Source organism: Cervus elaphus, chromosome 9, assembly GCF_910594005.1.
Source record: "Cervus elaphus chromosome 9, mCerEla1.1, whole genome shotgun sequence".
Lineage (NCBI taxonomy): Eukaryota > Metazoa > Chordata > Mammalia > Artiodactyla > Cervidae > Cervus > Cervus elaphus.
In genome coordinates, this window is record NC_057823.1 from 83,662,057 (window position 1) to 83,682,948 (window position 20,892).

Genomic DNA, 20,892 nt, shown 5'->3' on the forward strand with positions numbered 1-20,892 from the left:
TCTTCCTGCCTCTTCCTCAGTTTTCTTTGGGGTTCCAGACAGTCTTCATTTGGGGGTAGGGGTGGAATGTATGTATACGTAGCTGTCACCCCCACCTTGCTCCTCAAACTTCTCTTCAGAATCACTACGGCAGCCTGTAAGACAAGTTTCCCCAAGGCTCGAAACCAGAGCCTTTTTTCATAGTGATTTAATTTCTGCTGGAACATAGTTATATCAACTGAATGGAACAAGATGGGAGCCGTTTTCACCTACCGCTTTGCTCAAAAGTTTTTAAGAGAAGGCTGAGATGGAGGCTGTATGATTCCTGGTGGGTTAGGAGCGCAAGAATCAGCCTGCCTGAGTTTGAACATCAGTTTTACCACTTAATAGCCAAATGACCAGGAGCAAGCTACAGATGCTCTTTCAGTTTCAGTGAGGATAACCACTTTTATACAGTATGGTGGGGAGGACAGACTGAGATGATCTAGGTAATGCACATTCTATTGTGGATCACACATGGTAAGTGGTTTTAAATGTTACTATTAATTTATCAGTATTATTGCCATTGGTAACTTCAATATAACTGGTCCCCAAACTAGAGACAGTCATGCTAGCTGTGTCAGGCCAGAGATGTTTGCATTTGTTAATAATTTTCAGAATTTAAATTTATCCTGTTATCAATGATTTATGGAGAATGAAATAGCATTTGATTTCCATTATTTGAGACAGAATAAAACCAAATTGAGAAAAAAACACCAAATTGAGTTATCACCTAGAGAAATTAAGAAATACATTATAAGAAAATAAAATTGATTGTTTCATTAACAGTGAATTACAATCTTTGAAGAAACCTGCTTTCCAGGATTTTAACTGTAATACAGGCTTGTTTCAAAGGGTATGGAGAAACTGAAACATTAACATGAGTCATTCTTCTTCATTAGGCTGTAATTAACCATAGTCCCTAATTATTAGAAACACGTCTTCATGTGGTAAAGGGCCCAAATCTACTTGTCTCTGCTCAGACTGCTTCCATTTTGTGGTGAAATGTAAGGTCAAGTTACCCATAATTTGCAGAAAGGACAGTGTTGGTTCTCTACATTGCTATGGTTACTGTCTTCATTTAGTGTGCAAAACATCAGGATAATACTGTCCAGAGTCAGTTCTGGAGGCAAAAGGGAACTGTTGGTTTTTACTTAATCGATGATCATGAATTAACAGCCTATAATGTGTCAAGAAGCTCGCCGGCTGCAACGGACCGCGCAGAAGCATGGCCCTGAGGAGCTACCCCTCGCAAAGGTCAGGGTCGGTGACCGAGAGCGCCAGGCTGTGAGGCGCAGGAGCGGCTGAGAGGAGCTACCCCACGTCCAAGGTCAGGGGCGGCGGCTGCGAGAAGAGGACCAAGAGGAGCTACCCCACGTCCGAGGTCAGGGGCGGCAGCAGAGAGGAGCTACCCCTACGTCCAAGGAGCGGCGGCTGCAAGGGCACAGGAGGGCCGAGAGGAGCTACCCCACATTCAAGGTCAGGAGGGGCGGCCGTGAGGAGATAGCCCTCGTCCAAGGTAAGAGAAACCCAAGTAAGACAGTAGGTGTTGTGAGAGGGCATCAGAGGGCAGACACACTGAAACCATAATCACAGAAAACTAGCCAATCTGATCACAGGACCACAGTCTTGTCTAACTCAGTGAAACTAAGCCATGCCGTGTAGGGCCACCCAAGACCAACGGGTCATGGTGGAGAGGTCTGACAGAATGTGGCCCACTGGAGAAGGGAATGGCAAGCCACTTCAGTATTCTTGCCTTGAGAACCCTCTGAACAGTATGAAAAGGCAAAATGATAAGATACTGAAAGAGGAACTCCCCAGGTCGTTAGGTGCCCAATATGCTACTGGAGATCAATGGAGAAATAACTCCAGAAAGAATGAAGAGATGGAGCCAAAGCGAAAACAATACCCAGTTGTGGATGTGACTGGTGACAGAAGCAAGGTCTGATGCTGTAAAGAGCAATATCGCATAGGAACCTGGAATGTTAGGTCCATGAATCAAGGCAAATTGGAAGTGGTCAAACAGGAGATGGCAAGAGTGAATGTCAACATTCTAGGAATCAGCGAACTAAAATGGACTGGAATAGGTGAATTTAGCTCAGATGACCGTTATATCTACTACTGTGGGCAGGAATCCCTTAGAAGAAATGGAGTAGCCATCGTGGTCAACAAAAGGGTCCAAAATGCAGTACTTGGATGCAATCTCAAAATGACAGAATGATCTCTGTTCGTTTCCAAGGCAAACCATTCAATATAATGGTAATCCAAGCCTATGCCCCAACAAGTAACGCTGAAGAAGCTGAAGTTGAACAGTTCTATGAAGACCTACAAGACCTTTTAGAACTAACACCCAAAAAAGATGTTCTTTTCATTATAGGGGACTGGAATGCAAAAGTAGGAAGTCAAGAAACACCTGGAGTAACAGGCAAATTTGGCCTTGGAGTATGGAATGAAGCAGGGCAAAGGCTAATAGGGTTTTGCCAAGAGTACGCACTGGTCATAGCAAACACCCTCTTCCAACAACACAAGAGAAGACTCTACACATGGACATCACCAGATGGTCAACACCAAAATCAGATTGATTATATTCTTTACAGCCAAAAATGGAGAAGCTCTATACAGTCGGCAAAAACAAGACCGGGAGCTGACTGTGGCTCAGATCATGAACTCCTTATTGCTAAATTCAGACTTAAATTGAAGAAAGAAGGGAAAACCACTAGACCATTCAGGTATGACCCAAATCAAATCCCTTATGACTATACAGTGGAAGTGAGAAATAGATTTAAGGGACTAGATCTGATAGACAGCCTGATGAACTATGGACGGAGGTTCGTGACATTGTACAGGAGACAGGGATCAAGACCATCCCCATGGAAAAGAAATGCAAAAAGGCAAAATGGTTGTCTGAGGAGGCCTTATAAATAGCTATGAAAAGAAGAGAAGCGAAAAGTAAAGGAGAAAATGAAAGATATTCCCATTTGAATGCAGAGTTCCAAAGAATAGCAAGGAGAGATAAGAAAGTCTTCCTCAGCAATCAATGCAAAGAAATAGAGGAAAACAACAGAATGGGAAAGACTAGAGATCTCTTCAAGAAAATTAGAGATACCAAGGGAACATTTCATGCAAAGATGGGTTTGATAAAGGACAGAAATGGGTGGACCTAACAGAAGCAGAAGATATTAAGAAGAGGTGGCAAGAATACACAGAAGAACTGTGCAAAAAAGATCTTCACAACCCAGATAATCACAATGGTGTGATCACTCACCTAGAGCCAGACATCCTGGAATGTGAAGTCAAGTGGACCTTAGGAAGCATCACTACAAACAAAGCTAGTGGAGGTGATGGAAATCCAGCTGAGCTATTTCAAATCCTAAAAGAAGATGGTGTGAAAGTACTGCATGCAATATGCCTGCAAATTTGGAAAACTCAGCAGTGGCCACAGGACTGGAAAAGGTCAGTTTTCATTCCAATCCCAAAGAAAGGCAATCCCAAAGAATGCTCAAACTACCACACAATTTCACTCATCTCACACACTAGTAAAGTAATGCTCAAAATTCTCCAAGCCAGGCTTCAGCAACACATGAACCGTGAACTTCCAGATGTTCAAGCTGGTTTTAGAAAAGGCAGAGGAACCAGAGATCAAATTGTCAACATCTGCTGGATCATTGAAAAGCAAGAGAGTTCCAGAAAAACATCTATTTCTGCTTTATTGACTATACCAAAGCCTTTGACTGTGTGGATCACAATAAACCGTGGAAAATTCTGAAAGAGATGGGCATACCAGACCACCTGACCTGCCTCTTGAGAAACCTATATGCAGGTTAGGAAGCAACAGTTAGAACTGGACATGGAACAACAGACTGGTTCCAAATAGGAAAAGGAGTACGTCAAGGCTGTATATTGTGACCCTGCTTATTTAACTTATATGCAGAGTACATCATGAGAAACGCTGGGCTGGAAGAAGCACAAGCTGGAATCAAGATTGCTGGGAGAAATATCAATATTCTCAGATATGCAGATGACACCACCCTTATGGCAGAAAGTGAAGAGAAACTAAAAAGCCTCTTGATGAAAGTGAAAGAGGAGAGTGAAAAGTTGGCTTAAAGCTCAACATTCAGAAAACTAAGATCATGGCATCTGGTATCATCATTTCATGGCAAATAGATGGGGAAACAGTGGAAACAGTGTCAGACTTTATTTTTGGGGGCTCCAAAATCACTGCAGATGGTGATTGCAGCCATGAAATTAAAAGATGCTTACTCCTTGGAAGGAAAGTTATGACCAACCTAGACAGCATATTAAAAAGCAGAGACATTACTTTGCCAACAAAGGTCCATCTAGTCAAGGCTATGGTTTTTCCAGTGGTCGTGTATGGATGTGAGAGCTGGATTGTGAAGAAAGCTGAGCGCCAAAAAATTGATGCTTTTGAACTGTGGTGTTGGAGAAGATTCTTGAGAGTCCCTTGGACTGCAAGGAGATCCAACCAGTCCATCCTAAAGGAGATCAGTCCTGGGTGTTCATTGGAAGGACTGATGCTGAAGCTGAAACTGCAATACTTTGGCCACCTCATGCGAAAAGCTGACTCATTTGAAAAGACCCTGATGCTGGGAGTGATTGGGGGCAGGAGAAGGGGATGACAGAGGATGAGATGGCTGGATGGTATCACCAACTCAATGGACATGAGTTTGAGTAAACTCCGAGAGTTTGTGACGGACAGGGAGGCCTGGCGTGATGCGATTCATGGGGTTGCAAATAGACATGATTGAGCGACTGAACTGACTGAACTGAACTGAATGTGTCAAGTATTAAGTTTAGTGCTGAAACAAAATGAAAAGTAAATGGAATACAAATGCCCGGGTAGGCAAGACTGAGAGAAGTGAAGGGAGCACCACAGTCCAGAAAATAACAGAAAATGGAAGGGACTGTACTATTAGGGCACACACGCTCCATGCTAAAGGGAGTGGGTATTTGTTCCCACTGATGTCCAATGAGAATGCAGCCTGAAAAACAGCAGGACTTTCAATGTTTCAGCAGATGCTAGAAATGCACATTTTAAGACAAATATCTCCTATTCTATTTTTAAACACTTGCAATTCATTTAGATTTTTTAAAGGTACATGCGAAAAAAATGACCACACATCAGTGATCAGAATTTAGACTCAGAGGTGAATATGTGACCTTTATCACTTCCTTCACCTACCTTCCTGCCCCACTTGATGCTGACGGTTTCCAAACTTCAGACCAGGGCAATCTCCTTGTCTCTGCCTGCATTTCCCCCCTTTTCAGCTGATCTCGCCTAATCCTATGGTTACACATATTTATGTACTGGTGATCCCAAAGCTTTCTACCAGTGTACTTTTCCTTGAGCTCTGAAATAGTAAATCCAACTACTTGCTGGTTATATATTGGATGCCAAACAGATAACTTGAGTCCTCCTCTCCTGTCCAAACTTGTTCTTCTCCCAGTCTTCTCAACTCATTTTATGCCTATGTCATCCATCCATTTGTTCAAGTCAAAATCTAGAAGGTGTGTTTGATGTGCCCCTTCCTTTCCCTAATCTCTTAATTTCTATGTCTTCGTTCCCCGCCCCCCCAAACTGGCTCATCTCCATCCATCTCCACTGGTCCCATCCTGGTTCACACCACCATGATTTCTCATCTAAACTACCTCAAGACCCTTCTAAATGTCTCCTCACTTTTACACTTCGCCCATCATAATCCAGTATCCACCTGGTCTTTTGTACATGGGAATCATAGTACGTCAGCCCCTTGCTCAAAATCAAGCAGGCAAACAACACCATTATGAACAGAAGCCTCTAGAAGTGGAAATCTCCTCACTTCAAGGATATGTTTTCAATGATGTTTCTATTGATATTTAAAATCTATGATTCTTTAGAAATAAGATAGGACTCTTCTTTCTTTCCATCTCCTTCACCCCATCTGAACACTTTACTGGAGTAAATGCTCTCAGTTCTAACTTGCTCTGTTAATTTTTTCTCGATGGACTATGGTCTTTCTGTGTTTTTATCCTTAATGTCCTTGTCTTGCTCGAGTGGACAGTGTTTGGAAAAGGTAGGTAAAATTCTTGTTTAACTCAGTGTTGTTTAGCTCATTTCACAGCATCATCCTCTAATATGTAAAAACATATGACTTGGAGCTTATACATGTGGTAATTAGTCTCCAAGTAAGCACTGAAGTTAACAACCAACATGTTTAGTTAAAACAAGATTAAAATGGCTCCAATTTGTACTGGTGATTTGAGAATTATTTTTGAGAACATGTGTATTTAGTGTCACTACCCCATTGGCTTTTCAGGTGGGGCAGTGGTAAAGAACTCAGATGCCGACGTAGGAGATGTGGGTTTGATCCTTGGGTCAGGGAGATTCCCCTGGAGAAGGAAATGTCAACCCATTCTAGTATTCTTGTCTCAGAAATCCCATGGACAGAGGAATCTCTCAGGCTACAGTTCATGGGGTGCCAAAGAGTTGGACACCACTAAGCATGCATGCACATACCACACTGTAGCAATACCAAATACACAAAATGTTTTTGAGTGATTTGTATAGAACTTTTATATTTCTTGTGCTTTCATTGTCTTCATTTTGAAATAAAAATGTTCGTATCATAAAGATTTCCCCCCCACCAGATATTTTCACTTTTATAGCTCTTAAATATTCTTAACTTCTTAGCATTTTGATAGATTTTTGTATTCCAAAGTACATTCTGAAAAGAGTAGTTTCCATTTTATATTCAAAATAAAGAACCAAAACAACAAAGAAATCTAAATCTATTTTTCTCTTGATAGCCCCTGCTAACAAGTCAGAGAAACAGGAAAGTCAGAGAAACATAGCATGTTGAAATTACTCTAACATTAAACCACTAAGTTATAGGTTAATACAAGTTACAACCAAAGAAAAACGCTTCTCAAAAAAAAAAAAAAAGAAAAGAAAAGAAAAAAAAGAAAAACGCTTCTCTATTTAATTGACTTTTTCTGGGGAAAAAGAAAAAAAGCTTTGGGAAAGTTTCCAAATAATCATTGACTCCCCACATAATTTGCCAATTTCAGCCCCCAGAATGGAACAGAGAAAGCAATGACTGTTTTAGTGTGAATTTGCTGCTACCTGAAAATATTAAATATACGTTTTTATACCCAGAAATATTCCAAAATTCATTGTTTTAATAGATGCCTTATAAATAACACAGAATTCAGACTTTTAGGTTACTTAGTAACAAGATTAGAAATATTCTTAAAACGTATTTTATGGGTTTAAAAAGTATGAATACAGTTTTATAATAAGATATTTTTGTTTGGCAACTAATTATTCTTTTCTTCATATTTCCACCTCTACAAACACTTATTTTAATTGTTTTTTTTATTACCTTTGATGTTCTAATAATATTGTCATTAAGCTCATTGAGGAGACGGTCTGTCCTACAGAAAATAACTCAAGTGTTTTGCACAAAGAGGGCCAGTGTTTAACAAATGCCCAAATGAGTAAATTATTTCAAAAGATACACAAATGTGAAGAAGATTGGGCCATGGGCTAGCAGATGCAAAGTTGGCATGAAAATATACATATATATTTCTGAATATAGATTAAAGGATTTATCAAAAGTATATATCAACCTACAACCAACCTATAGTTTTTGCTTAGTTGAATGGCAGTTATCCCAGTCAATAGTTCTATATTCATAGTGATGTCTGCCTTTCTCTAGATCATAAACTTGATGAAGACAGATTGTGTGTTCTGATCATCTTTCTATTCCCAATGCCTATTTAGGTGCTTGCTGTAGACTGAACATTTGTGTCCACCCCCCCACCCCCCCACCCCCAGCTCCTCCCCAATTCATATATATTGCAGCCTGTTTCCCAATGTGATGATATCTGTAGGTGGGGCCTTTGGGGGTGATTAGGTTATGAGGGTGGAGCCCTCATGAATAGAATTAGTACCTTTATTAAAGAGGCCCAGGATAGGTCCCTTGTCCTCTTCTGCCAGGTGAGGACACAGAAAAAAGATGGCCATATGGCCATGCTAAACTAGGAAGCCAACTTTCACCAGACACCAAACGTGCCAGCATCATAATTTTGGACTTCCCAGCCTCTAAAACTGTGAGAAATAAATTTCTATTGTTTACAAGCCACTCAGTCAATGGTATTGTGTTATATGGCAGCCTGAAGAGGAGTATATGTGTATTTGTGCAGTATTTTGCAAATATATATGTATATATACCTGTATATACATTTTCATTCTTTTGTGTTTATTTATTATATATATGGTGATATTCTTATTTTGATCAAATGATAAGCCTGTGTTTAATGTAGTAAGTTCTTATTAGTATATTTGATCTTACATCCCAAAGTAAACAAAGAAGAGATTTTAGCATTAGGGTGTTGCTAATTTTTATAGTTTCATTATGAAATTCTCTGATATTTTTTAGCTAATAATTTCTAGATAATATTATTAATAGTGTATGTATTTAGATAAATGTAATTTGGAAAATGTAGTTGACATTCATGGATTTTGCATTTGTAGCTGTAAATAGTATACAAAAATAGTATATGATACCTCAAAAAGAGAAAAAGAAATTATAATTTAACTTTTAATAACAGACTCATATAGTCTGAGTCCAAACAAGTTTTAAGTGAAAGAGAGAACACATATCTAGTTCTCCCACTAAACTCTGGCTCTGTAGATAGTTTATGATCATACATTATTAAATTCACTTTTGATCCTTTCTGCACCACCAGATCTTGACTCTGCAGATATTACATAAAGAACATGATAGCATTGCAGTGACCACATGTAAATCAAATATTCTTCAAAGTTTCATGCCCACATTAGGAGGATTGCTGCATCATGCCTCTGGTTGATTCTCCTGGAAGTAAGATGTTATGTGCAGTGTGGGAGCCATGAAAGCGACCAAACAAAATTTGCTACCGAAACTCAGAATCCTCTTATCTGCTGCCTCTCATTCTACAGACTAAAATTTCCCTGCAATTTGCCAAGACTGACTTGGGCTTGATTAGGAAAAGTTCCTGGATTTTGGCCCTGAATTTATTCAACAAGCATATTGATCACCTACTACGTGCCCAGTAGTATTAATTTAGGTGACAGGGATGCATTGGACAAAGATTCCTTCCCTTGTGGAACTGATTTATATTCTTGTGGCAGAGATGGACACAGTTATGTAAAAATAAATAAAGTAGATATCCAAGACTAGAGAGAAAACAGAAAAGGAGATCAGAGATAAATTGGGATACCAGAGGAGGGTAGAACATGGTAGGCAGAGTGAGTTCATTAGAAGGTGAAAAGTGATCCTAAATTTGAGGAAGGGCAGGAGGTTAGCAAGAGAAATTGTTCCTCATCAGTCATGCAACCTGGGCCAAGCAACATTTAAGCTCTGGGTCTTGATTTCCTCATTTGTACAATGGGATATTGACCTCGATGATCTATATTAAAGTCCTTTTAAGTTCTTAAATTCTGTTAACTATGATTTACTTTATGCCAACATTACAGAATGAAAGCTGTGATCCAGTTAATGTACACTAGGCCCCCACAACATGTCATGTGTTGCTAAATGCCATGGATGCTGCAGGACTTAAGGGGTGCTTGTTATGATAGTGGCAATTTAGAAGTATCTCATTACACTCATTAATGTATTTATCACATATATTCAACACCTACTATGTGCCAGGCACTACTTTCTAGCTGGAGTGTGACAAAGCTGACAGTCTAACGCTAAGCTAGGATGGAAGAATGGTTTGGGACACAAGAAGGAGGAAACAGCCACATTGAGTGGGGAGTGTCCACTTCTGCAAGGAATTCTAGATCTGCATTAATTTTTCTGCTCACAGAGAGATGATCTTCTGACAACTCTTTCTTTAAAAAATCTAATTGCTTTATCTCTTGAGATAAGTGACCATAAATTTCACTTAACAAAGGGTGTCACAGTGGTAAAGAATCTATCTGCTAATGCAGGAGACGCAAGAGACACAGGTGCAATTCCTGGGTCAGGTAAATCCCCTGGAGTAGGAAATGGCAACCCAATCCAGTATTCTGGCCTGGAAAGTTCCAGAGAAGCCTGATGGGCTACAGTCCATAGGGTCGCAGAGTTGGACATGACTGAGCACACACTTGGGCACATTATAAAGAAGGGGGCTGCTTTCATCTCCAAGATTTCCTCTTATTCTTTTAAAAAATTTAAAGGAGCTTAGTTGTGTTTACCTGATATGTATATTAAGAGGAATATTACTTAAGTTTGGAAAAATTCACTTTCTACAAGGAAAGTAAAAGTGATCATATAATATTTAATATCATTGGGGAAATCTTAAATAGTACAATTTAAAAAGGGTAAAGAAGGCTACGTATAAAATGTTTATTTCATTAGAACTAAAGTAAGATATTGTTCTTACTGCTAGCAAATGAATTTGAAAAGCAAGAGCTTTTCCCACCAGTTTTTGTGTTCCTTTTTTATTTAAAAATCATTTTTTTTCCATAACAGTAAAGAAATAACATGGCACTAACAACTTTCATCTACTGGGAGCTTATTGCATGCTGGGTACTAAGCACTTTCCCATATATTATCTAATTTAATTATCATAAAGCTTTATGGAATAAACAGTGACTATGTCCAGTTTTATAGATGAGATAACTGAGACTGAAAGAGATTAAGTGAATTGCCCAAGGTCTAAAGCCAGAAAGTGGCATTAGGGGAAAGAGTCTTAAACTGGCAATAGGGGAAAAAATCTTAAACTGGTGATCAGAAGGCCTGCTCCTGAAATACCAGAGGCAGGAGTCGCTAGATCACTGACATGGGTAAGAACAGGCAGTTACGTATTCAGTATAACTATTTTGGTTAATAGCAAATGGTCATAAAATTTCTCTGCTGTCTATATAAATGTTTTCTTAAAAATTGTGTTTTATAAAGTATATTCATCATCTCTGAACTTCTACTGGTAATTGAAAGTCTACAAAGAATTTTTAGATCAGATCTAAATATTTTTAAAATTGTGCTTTTGTGAGATTTAATACCCCATATAAAATTCTTCCTAATGAACTCAAGTTTCAAAGGATTTAGATATTGTTTGACTAGGCACATCATGAAATGAGGAATATAATCCATTAGTTGAGATTGTTATAGAGACAATATTAACAGTAGCCATCTCTTTCTGTAGAAGTATTTGAGGAAATTACTATCCCCATAGTGCCAACAGTATATGATATATAAGCGAATACACTGATTACAGATTTTTAGCAGACTCCATGGACAAGTAGTTTGCTTTCTCATATTTATTGAATCAATTTGTAATCAAATTTGTAATCAAACTGATTCAATAAAAATTAAAGGAAGTGAGTTAGTACAAGTGCAATTTCATCTAAAACTATACCTTTCTCCATGGAAAACCGGCACAGTTTCCTTTTTCATCACTAAAAAATATGCTTCTTAATAGAAACTCTTTATATAGGAATCTATACTTGCCATTTCCCCCCTGGTATTCTGATTTTCTTTAAAAACCAGATTAAAATTTTTTTGCATATATATATATAGAATTTCCCATAGCTACATAAGGAAGAAATCTTCAGAAAAAAAAATTAGGTAACTCTTATGCATAAGAGCTAAGGTCCAGGATGGATGTATGAGACAAGTGCTCAGGGCTGGTGCACTGGGAAGACCCAGAGGGATGGGATGGGGAGGGAGGCAGGAGGGGGGATCGGGATGGAGAACACATGTAAATCCATGGCTGATTCATGTCAATGTATGGCAAAAACCATTACAATATTGTAAAGTAATTAGCCTCCAACTGATAAAAATAAATGAAAAAGAAAAAAAAAAAAGAACATGTTAACAAAGTGTTCAGCATATTTATCAAGGCAGCCAAGATGAATTTGAGGGTGATGTGCCTGGGGAACTTAACAGTACAAAAATTTTTTAAATTAATGGAAAATGAGAGACAGAAAAGGTGTTTTTGCAGTAAAATGAATTTTGAATAATTTTCTATTACTGAGAGAAGCTTTTACTGCTTATCAGTATGATTCAGGACTTTGAGATTCAGATTACTAATTTAATGATTTGATTGCAAAATTCTTATAAAATTTTATGAAAGTTTCAGCTCCCTTAAATTCCTTCTGGGCCATGTTTGATAAATAAAAGTTTTAAATGTGACAAAATAATCCAGTATTTCAAGTGAGTAATGAAAGATGTCTGCTTTAGTGATTACCTGCTATGCTATGAGTTTATTTTTGTGTTATAAAAGATGCCTGAAATTATGGCAGATATTTGGAAGTGTTTCTCTGAAGGGCGAGAACATGAAAGTTCAATCTGAATGCTATAATAAAGATAAAAGAAAAACTTTTATTGAATAGAAACTAATGCGAACAAATAATTGGAGCAATTTTAAAATAAATTTCAACTATGGACATAGCATGAAAATATCAACCCAAATCATATTTCAGTATTAACTTCCTCAAGCAAAATGTAGACCTTGTAGTTTTATTACTTGAAAGCTCAGGGCAACTTTCTAAGAACATTAATTTACAATTAAAATGAAATGGACTAGCAAGTCATTTTTTTAAAAATCGGATAGTGCAGGCAAATAATCTGGGTAATTTTGATACCTTGTGTCAGCAATTCTTTTGTACTAAATTTCAAGAGAGTATATGGGAATGGAAAGACTGGAGCAACAGAAGGTTTTCTTGATGAGAAAACTTGAATCTGACTTATAGGCTTCCTTCAGGAATAACTTTTAAAATGCTAATATACTTTAAAATATTTTTATACTCTGCATGAAATTTAGACTTTATGATTTATACATAGTTAATAATATAACAGGTATCTAGTCTAGTAATAATTTAAAACCATTGCTAAACTTTATTATTCTCCATGAGATTTAAAACTGTTATTAACAATTATTAGGTATTATACTCTGGCTGAATTGACTTTGACTTGACATTAAAAGGATGATCCTTCATCAGAAATGTCTATGTGTAAATGTCTTAAGTCTCTGGGAAACAGCCTTGATTCTGCTTTTATACAGTAAAGAAAATAGCTGAGTCAGCAGCTTGCATAGTAAAATTTGTGATTATATAATTCCTTTTTATGGTCCAATAGTGAAAAATGTAAAGCTGTTAGAAACAAGAAACATAGAGGTCTGAAAGAGGACCATCTAAAATAACTAGACATTGTCAAATTCAGAGTTCTATTTGGGTAGTCATAATACATACAGAAAAATACTTCTAGACAGACCTACACTATCATTTGACCTTCAGAAGTCATACTTTTCAACAGTGGATGCAATTTTCTCAGACTGCACTTTTGACCTTGAAGACATTGAGTTATATCTTCTCAATGTTTTATTTCTCTTAGCAAACTTATAATGCTTCTGGTCCCCAAACTGACTTCATCTAGAATTCTTATCATCATATGTTTAAACTGTTAAATTCTGTAATTCTTATTTTAAATATTCAGCATGCAAGGGCAAAGAGAGAAGCTCCAGCTCCTTTGGAACTATCTTTTTCTTACTGCATAAGTCTCTTAGCTTTCTTAATGCGGGATGTCCCTCATCTGAAGCTGGGACTGAGGAAATAGCTGCATTGTACTGCAGCCTCAAATCTTGCTACAGCTCCCAGGCTTAGGATTCAGCTGAGCTGCAAAGAAACATGCAGGGAAAACATTGCTCTGTGGAAACTAAAGCTTTACCGAAGGAGGTTTTAATGGGGTAAGTTCTTTTTCCTGAAACTTAGCTTGTCTGACTCATGTTCATGTTGTTTTTCTTGATGACTCTAACAGAATGACCTTACATATAAGTTTTGCCTCCTATTTCTCCCCGCTTTTGCCCTGTCTTTAAATGAACTTTCTACCCTGCATTCTACTTAGAAGATAGCAACTGAAAAGCCTTGAACAATTGCATCAACTCCCTGCAGTTGGATATTCTTAAGCCAATCCACTTTAATTGTCCCTGATTCTTAGCTCTACTGTAATGCAATAGCATTCAAAAGCCAGGGAGCATGTTCACCAATTAGCAGAAAGAAAAAGAAAAAGTCAATGCAGCAGAACCAAAATTGAGAAGCACTAACGTAAATGTTAAGAAATCATTTAACATTTCTAAGTAACTTGAAATGGATTTAACTTTCATAAGAGAAGGTGTGTTTTCTTACCTTGGATATGAATAACTCTGTCATGATCTACAGTATAGTTGTCTGGATGATCAGCCCAGCAGATTGAAATCAGCACCAGAAGAAGTAGACTCTTCATCTTTGTAGCCCAAATAATCTTCTTCACTGTGAGAGCATCACATACAAAGAAGCTTGTGAGATTTGGAACCCTTTGGAGTGTTGCACTGCACAACTTTTACTGCCTTATCATCCTAGAATGGGTCTGTAAAAATATTTAACCCAATCTGCTCAGAAAGTTACTGTAGCTGTCTTTGGAAGCTGAAGACTGCAGCTTTGAACAATTCCAGTTTCCCTTATGTAGTCAGAGTCCAAACAGTGTTTAACTCTATCTTTACAGAGTTGTGAATCTAGAAATTTATTTAGAACAGTATAGTTTTGATATAGAGAGTTATAGCAAGTTAAAAGAGATATGATAAAAATATAAAGACTTAAAAAAAACATTTAAACCTCTGAATTTGAAGTACAAGTTAATAAAAGAATTTGATACAGCTACATATGAATATTTATCACCCAGTTTAATTCGTAACTGAATATTAAGCCAAGGCAAATAAAGAATATTTGCATGAAACTTGACATCATCATTCATTTTACATATGGCTTTCTAAGCAGGTTAGATTTGCTTGTTCTAAAAAGAAAAGAGGACACACACACAAAATGCCTCATTAAATAGAAGCAGCACATTTGTTACAGACTCACCATCTTAAACACTGCTTGGGTCTATGGTGAATAATTGAAAATTAGAGACAAACGAGGTTAGAATTGTGCATGCTATCACTGCAGTCATCCTGATTGATTTTTCATTCATTTCTACCTGAAATGCTGACGCATCAACTTGGAGTGCCAGGTAGGGTCTCTGCAGTCAGCAGAGCCTTGGCTGCAGGGAACATCCCTGCCAACCTCGCAGGGCAATTAGGCAAATGAAGAGCTGAAATAGACGGCCAGGCACTGCTCTGGTCCTGAGTGACAGCAGCAGAGCCGTTGCCTGGCTATCCTCATTCAAGACCAATTTGATAAAAAGGGACACAATCCCCCCCAAAACGTTGTCATTGTAAGGACCAAAAAATGATTCCAAGTGATACACACCAGATGACCTTTGCAGTATTTGCCAGGCAAGAATTTCAGTGTAGCTCCTCTGTTTTAATGTGGAAGCTGAGGCAGATATTAAGAAGGGCTTTCTTTTCCTCTCATGCACACAGCAGCCTTAACAATACTTGGCTATTTTTAAAACTGAAATTGCACAGTACTGGCTTCTCACACTAATTTGTTTTTTCCAGGAAAGCCTGACTCCCTGGAATACTTATTAAAGAGCTCCGAGTCTGTTCCTGGAGGTCTTTGCAGGCCAGCCTCTCCTCCAGAGCCTAATGTCCTAATCACAGATGTCTCCCAGGTCCCTCTTGGGACCTCAGTACCTCTCTGTTTCCTCCTCTCAAAATCGTTATGATGCTCTGACTTCAGTCTCTAGTGTTTGCCCTAACCCTTTTCTTTTTATTATGTCACAGAAAGAAGATAGTGGATGAGCAAATTGAGAAACTTACTTTCCCAAGAAACTAAAACTGTCGCCTTCAAAATTCTATCTGATTTACTGATTTTATTTTCAGAAGTTTACTTGCTTGTTCCTCTGAGGCTTTTGGGAAATGATTTTTTTTTTGAAGCTACTGACTTTTGCCTATAGGAATACTCTTAACAAATATGACCTGTTTTCAGTCCAGAATAATGCTTTGGGTGAAAATATATACTAAAGGTGACCTTTTAGAATTTGGAATATAATTGGCACAATTACAGACACACACATAAGATAGTAGGCCAGCCGGTACACGAGATGTCCTGTGCTTCCTTGCTTGACATGGGAATCAGAGGAGAGGGGGGGGTTGTGGAAGAGAGGGTATGAGAAAAATATACAAGTGAGCATTAAAAAAAGACCTTCAAAGAAGGGTCAAGATGAGCTGAGGCAGAGAATTTGCCATATTATCTTTCACATTAAATTGAACATCTACAGTATAACTTATAGAAAGTTGTATACTCTCCTCTCAAAACACACACACACACACACACATACACAGGTATGCATCCTACCACAGAAGTCATTCTGATTTGCTGATTTCCTAAGATTTATTACACACAAATTTATCTCCTTTAATTTCATATCATAGTATTAAAATTATATCACTAAGAATTCATTCCAGTGTGTTATGATATTAACTATCCAATGACCCAGTTTTAAAATGCAAACATCCCCAGGGGGAGGGTGGGACAGACAGTGCTGGGGATAAATAATACTAACAACAGCAGTTCCTTTTCATTGAATGTCTGTTATCTGCCAAGTGCCCTCCTAAGCACTGTGCATATCCTGGCGCATGCAGTCTTTACAGTAATACTGTGAAACGCAAGCCATTTTTCCTGACACAGTCACCTTGCTGGAGGTCACATATCTAAGAAAGCAGCAATGTTTGTGTTTGCTTCAGGCAAAAGTAGCACCTACTTTGAACTGCACTTATTTTTCTGAAAGAGAAATCTACTTATTTGTTTCGTTACCTTTTTTATTTAGGCTCTTTTACTTGAACCTACTATGCTCTTAAGCCTTTGACTTGTGCTTTATGTGAATATAAAACTTTTCCCCCAAGACCGAAGTGTGAGCAGTCAGATGGCACTTTCCTCAGCCTACTTCTGCCCTGCCGCGTTTACAACACCCTGCTGGTGCCATGAGCACTGCCACGGTGCTCACGTGTGGGTACACAGATGTGTGGGTACACAAACGTGTTCACACACACACACCATCTTTAATTAAAATCGGTGAGGACATTCACATCTTCAGTGATTTGTGATTAGAATAAAGTGCATATATCAGTGAACACTTGCCAGTATCCCACACTGGCATTAATGCAGTCCAGGTAGGAGAAAGCGGAAATGATCTTTGTTACTCTGCTGGTATAACAGCTGTCTTACCAAAAGACATGAAAATAGACAAGCAAGCTTTAGGGACACACTCTTCAGAAGCCTAAGCAAACTGCAGGTACACACGAGGCATTGCACACTGGACTGAGGTTTGTGAGGACGTGGGCTCTGCCAGCTCTCTATGTGCAGATGCTCAGGGGAGACCTGCTTGTTTGCGTTTGTAATGATTGTCTTCTCTGAGTGTCTAGATATTTTTGGTTAAAATCTTTCAGTTTTTTATAGGAGCAAAATTTAGAAAATTTGGGGGCTTTTATACAACCAGTTATTGTTGGCCTTGAATTAGCATTCTGAGTTCACCTGCAACTCACACACTGATGGCCTCCTTTTACAGGCTACCAAACTTTGGAACCATGATGCTGCAGTCAGCTTCAAGACGAGTTCCTATGGAAATGTCTGTGTTCACAGTCACAGACATCATAGGACTGTAATTTTGCAGCTCTGCTTTGGTGAAAATTGAGCTACTATTTAGAAGCAAGATATCTACCCAGCTTAAATGTCTCATAGTTTGATAAACACAGAGAGAAACTAACAGTCTAGTAACAAAGTGGCCAACTGCTATTTCTTAAATACCTATTATGCTAAAATTATTATTTAATTAGACACTGGAGAAATAAAGTGGAAAGCATATATGCTATTTTCTGTGTCTTGAGAGGTAATGCCACATATTTCCTGAACTACTATTACAGTGGGCCCTCTATATCTGTGGCTTCTACATCCTCAGATTCAACCAATCTCAGGATAAATATATTTGGGAAAAAATTCCAGAAAGTACTGAAAAGCAGAACTTTAATTTCAACTATTTTTGTAGCCTTTACATTGTATTAGGTATTATAAGTAATCTAGAGATTTTAAAATTAGGGGAGGATGTGCCTAGATTTGGAGAAGGCAATGGCACCCCACTCCAGTACTCTAGCCTGGAAAATCCCATGGATGGAGGAGCCTGATAGGCTACAGCCCATAGGGTCACTAAGAATTGGACACGACTGAGCTACTTCACTTTCACTTTTCATTTTCATGCATTGGAGAAGGAAATGGCAACCCACTCCAGTGTTCTTGCCTGGAGAATCCCAGGGACAGGGGAGCCTGGTGGGCTGCCGTCTATGGGGTCACACAGAGTCAAACACGACTGAAGCGACTTAGCAGCAGCAGCAGCAGCAGCAGGGCCTAGGTTATATGCAAATACCGCTCCACTTTATATAAGAGACTTGAACATCTGTCAGTTTTGGTATCCACAGGGCATCCTGGAACCAGTTCTGACAAGGACACCTAAGGATGACTGTACATGCTAGGTACTGTCCTTGAAGCTTCACCCATTTAGCTGTTATATCTCAGAACAACCAAATTGAAGTCAATCTGTTCGTATACACATTTTACAGTTCTGGAAATGAGTCAGTGTGGCAAATTCCCCATCATGTCAAGTGAGAAGCTGGGGATCTGGGCAGTCTGGTGTGACCCCAGAGCCTGCACAATCCACCGCCATCACTGGGGGTGTCCTGGCACCCCGAGGAATGCCAGCAGCTCTCATAACTCTTTCAAGGCTTCATACAAGCTGGAGTGCTTCTCCCTAGCCTTCTCTCACTGGGTTGTAGGCATAGCACTGATCACAACACTGTTGGCACAAGACATGTGCATGTCCAAAGTCGGAATACTTTCCTCACTGCATGCCCGGCACCCAGAACTATCCTTTGTGCCAAGAAGAAGGGTGAATTTAAAACTGGACCTGGGAGAAACACTTACCAAGACTAAAGAAGCTAAGAAGGGAGTTTCTATGCTGTTTATAAAGATCACATGTGTTATTATGTAGAGGATGCTGAAGAGTTGATTTGTTCCTCCATTGAGGGCATCATGAAATTGACCAGGTTTCAATTTAGCACTTGAAATTTAGTTTACAAATTATAAGAATCAATACAAAGGTTTCTAGAAACTGGGCAAACCACAGAATCTCATTGGACAGAATTATTCTACAATAGACTGAATCTCCTCCTTGCTATCAAGCCTGATCTAGTTAGAGGTGGGTTAATGATCAGTGGTGCAGGGAAATGAAAAAAAGAAAAGACAGGGAGTGCAAAAGTATGCTTTTTCATTAGGTTAAATTAATTCAACTTTTAAAAATTGCTCTCTTTCTGAAGTAACTTTTTTTGTTATCGTTTTTACTGTTCGAATGGCCTTTATTTCATGGAATTACAACTTTTAGGTTTTTTAAAGATCATATTTTATCCTTATTTAGCAATATATTTTTGATGACAGCCTTACACTAGCTCATCACTTGTTGTGTTGTTTTTGATTGGCTTTGTCTTCTCTTTTGACTCTGCAGGTGTGTAAAATTCAGAAGTCAGACCACTGACCCAAATGATGGCTAAAGAACTCAGACTATTAACGCATTTGAATTGTTCAGTGTGTGGAGGAACCACTGGGCTATTACCTAAGCCTCAGGATTTATAGCACACAATGGAGCAGAATGCAGAACTGCTTGGAATATACCCAATGCTCAAAAGAGAAGTCATGACTGGAAAAAAAAAAAAAAAACAACAACTTTGCTCAATTATACAACAACTTCCCCTCAGGGAGTTAGCCTGTATAAACTCCAAGTGAACACAGCATCCGCTCTGTCATCTTGCATTGTTCTATGAAAGTGCAAATTACAAAAGAAGCAGAAAAGAATTTATAATGCCCTGAATTAGATGTCCAGCCACAGCCATCATGATGACCTCCTACTCAAGGGTCATCAGTGTGCTACTTCCTTGGCGTGCTTCACTGGTGACCTGAGAAGGTGGGAAAGTCCTCGGTCAGGAGGAGGGAACTTTTCCCACCGTCTCAGGTTGTTCCCCCAGTGGCTCAGAGGTAAAGAATCTGCCTGCCAAGCAGGAGATGTGGGTTTCATCCTTGAGTCAGGAAGATCTCCTGGAGAAGGAAATGGCAACCCACTCCAGTATTCTTGCTAGGAAACCCCATGGACAGAGGAGCCTGGCAGGCTACAGTCCATGGGGTCACAAAAGAGGTGGACAAAACTTTAGCAACTGAACAACAGGAGGAGGACGGAAATGTAAGTTCTACAAGAAGTCTCATAATCAATACATCATGTCTCATTTTTTTCACCTACAAAATAGTAATATTTTGTTTCCTAAGGTGAAAAGTTTTTGAAAAAGTATAAAAACTATGCAGCTTGTATTACAAGTTCACCTTGGACCTGGTCAATTTTTATGGCAAAATGTAAGAAAAATAACAAACTAAAGATATCTCCTTCTCAAAGGCTGGTGAGTTCTAAAAAGTTCACTATCTCTGTGAACTTTGGAATCTAAACTTTGTGAACTGTGGAATCTAAAAAAAAAAAGGATACAAATGAACGTATATGCAAAACAGAAATAGACCCACAGACATAGAAAACAAACCTATGGTTACCAAAGGGAAAGGGGAATGGAGGAATAAATTAGGAATTTGGGATTAACATGTACACACTAGTATATATACAATAGATAACCATCAAGGGCCTTCTGTGTAGCATAGAAAATAATACTTATATATACAGAGAACTATACTGTAATAACTTATAAAGGAAAAGAATCAGAAGATATACATACATATATATATATATATACACATATAACCCTGAATCACTTAGCTGTACACAACAGTGTCAATGAACTATACTTCAATTAAAAAACAAAGGTCACTATTAGGAATGAGAACAGAGCTGAGAGCAGGAGCAACAGGAAGCCCATTAATAAAGCAAATTCCCGGGGCCCTAAACC

General features: G+C 38.5%; 1 protein-coding gene across 2 annotated transcripts in view; it reads right to left on the minus strand.

Moving 5' to 3' along the window:
* HAPLN1 (hyaluronan and proteoglycan link protein 1) overlaps positions 1 to 20,892 on the minus strand; it is a 76,972-nt gene that overhangs the window by 22,457 nt on the left and 33,623 nt on the right. For both annotated transcript variants that reach the window (XM_043913547.1, XM_043913546.1), the window contains exon 2: positions 14,174 to 14,296. In XM_043913547.1, coding sequence (XP_043769482.1) covers positions 14,174 to 14,270 — 97 coding nt within the window. In that variant the 5' untranslated portion in view covers positions 14,271 to 14,296. The remainder of the gene's footprint in view (positions 1 to 14,173; positions 14,297 to 20,892) is intronic.